This window comes from Austrofundulus limnaeus, unplaced genomic scaffold (assembly GCF_001266775.1).
Source record: "Austrofundulus limnaeus strain Quisiro unplaced genomic scaffold, Austrofundulus_limnaeus-1.0 Scaffold562, whole genome shotgun sequence".
In the NCBI taxonomy this organism is placed as follows: Eukaryota; Metazoa; Chordata; class Actinopteri; order Cyprinodontiformes; family Rivulidae; genus Austrofundulus; species Austrofundulus limnaeus.
In genome coordinates, this window is record NW_013952964.1 from 278,797 (window position 1) to 281,098 (window position 2,302).

At 43.2% G+C, this 2,302-nt stretch overlaps 1 protein-coding gene across 1 annotated transcript in view; it reads left to right on the forward strand.

Moving 5' to 3' along the window:
- Nucleotides 1-2,302, forward strand: part of fat2 (FAT atypical cadherin 2) — a gene marked incomplete in the record, with an annotated part of 140,869 nt that overhangs the window by 83,667 nt on the left and 54,900 nt on the right. Inside the window, 1 exon segment of the mRNA XM_014026517.1 lies at nt 231-620. Coding sequence (XP_013881971.1) covers nt 231-620 — 390 coding nt within the window.

A 2,302-nucleotide genomic window follows, 5' to 3' on the forward strand; every position in this document is an offset into this window, starting at 1 on the left:
GTATTTATTTAATGGTTTATATAATTTATTTCTAATTATGTCAGTGTTGGTCCTCCGTACTGCAGAAGCCTGATAATCATCTCATATCAGGTGTGTTGGAGCAGAGAAACAAGAAGAACCTGCAGGGCTGCGGCCCTCCAGGACCAGGACTGACCAAGTCTGTCCTAGTGACTCCAAGTCCACAACAATGTATTTAACATGTCTGATTTGTCTCCTCTAAATGTCTTCAGGAATAAACTCGGAGGTCAGGTACTCCCTGCTGGCAGGCGACGGCGGTTATTTCTCCCTGGACGAGTTTTCGGGGGTCCTGTATCTGGAGCGAGCCCTGACCTCTGAAACCCCGCCCACGTTCGAGCTGAAGGTGAAGGCCACGGACCGCGGCCTGCCTCGGCACCTCTACTCTGTGGCCACGGTGACGGTGGACGTGGTCTCCCTGGACGACTACCAGCCGGTCTTCCTGAGCTCGGAGTACGCCGCGCAGCTCCCAGAATCCTTAGYGGTGGGGTCGGAGGTGCTGAGCGTCTCCGCCCTCACCAGAGACGGCGGCGGCCCGGATCACGTCAAGTACCGCATCGTCTCAGGGAACGAGGACGGCAGGTTCCTGCTGGACCCTCAGTCAGGTCAGGAGAAACCTTTTAAATCTGCTTTTTATTCTGCAGGTGTAACTTTGTGTCAGTGTTACTGCAGTATTATTTTATTTATTATAAAAATCATGTTTTACTACAAAATATACTTGTGTTACAGGAACATGTGTCTGTGTGTCAGTAAACTGTAGAGGAAATAAGTTTGTCTCAGTTTTAGACGAGCTTTCTGTCAGAGACAAACTCCTCGTCTTCTCTGTGACGACAACTGAGAGGATTGAATACTTCAGATCAGGAAGCAGAAAAAAATATTTAAAAAGTATTTAMAGCTTTAATCTGATTTCCCTCTCAGATTCTGAGGGCAGCAGCTTCAATCAGTGGCTGCATCACAGACTGAGAGCTTTTAGGTTTTAGATTAAATTAATACATTTCCTGTGTGTATTAATACACATCAGCTTACAGCCACTGTGATAAAAACTCTGTGAGCTTCAGACTCAGGCAGGAGGTAAAACAATAACTACATACAGTATGTAAGAAGATGTATAAGTATGCAGGTAGGGAGATGAGTAAATAAGTAGGTACTGTAGGTAAAAAAGTATGTAGGTACATAAGCATGAAGGTAAAAAGTATGTAGGTACATAAGTAGTTAAATAAGTATGTAGGTACATAAGTAGTTAAATAAGTATGTAGGTACATAAGTAGTTAAATAAGTATGTAGGTACATAAGTAGTTAGCAAAATGAATCAGTTATTTATTGCTGTCAAAACCTGACGAAATTTTGCTGATGGTGAAAAAAATAAACTCAACTTTTTCACTCCTGACCTCTCTTTAACCGTCACACTGCCCCCTGCTGGCCACMCTGAGAATCAGCTTCCAACCAGGTCATGGTTAGAAATCAGCCTAATGTTTTATTTTAAAAAAAAGTTCAAATATTTCAGTTTTATAGAGGTTAAAATGAGGTGAAAAGTAACWGCTGGCCCCCGTTAGCTCTGAGTTTGTCCTCTGTTCACACCACATCCTGCAGGTCTGACAGGTGGGTAAACTAAGCCCAGGTAGCAGCTTCTAACAGGACGACTGCTGACAGACGTGTTGTCTCAGCTGCATACATGTYGTTTTTTACACATCTCTTTCTGATGAAATGCTTTTGACTTTGTGCACTAAACATTTCATCCAGCTTTCTTAATGTGCCATAAAAAAAACATTTGAGAGGCTGAATCTGCTGCTTCAGACCACAACACATAATTCATTTGTTTTGTTTCTTCACGTCGACACAACGACTCAGAGTTAAGATAAAGATGGCTCCTCTGTGTCAGAAGGAAACATCCTGCAGGATGCAGCTCAGCACAGAGAATCAGATGTAAACATCTCTCTGGACCCGGATCAGGAGGGTTTTTTAACGTCTGACAGCCAGTAGTTTGTCTCCTGTCACTGCMGGTGCCAGGTGGTCCAGGTTTACCTGCCGTGGCAGAGAAACGTGTCGGTGAATCACAGGTGTGCTGCAGCTGACACACCTGAGTGATGAGGAGAGAAACACTCTTCATCTGACGACAGCAGGTCAGGACGGTCCTGTGAGACTGAGTTCCACAGAGACCTGTTCACTGTTCATGACTGAACAACTCTGACAAGTTCCATTTATAACCTTTTAATTTACATTTAGAGAAAAAATACTAATTAAATTAATCCAACCTTTTCAACAAGATGATTTGATTTTATTGTTTTAA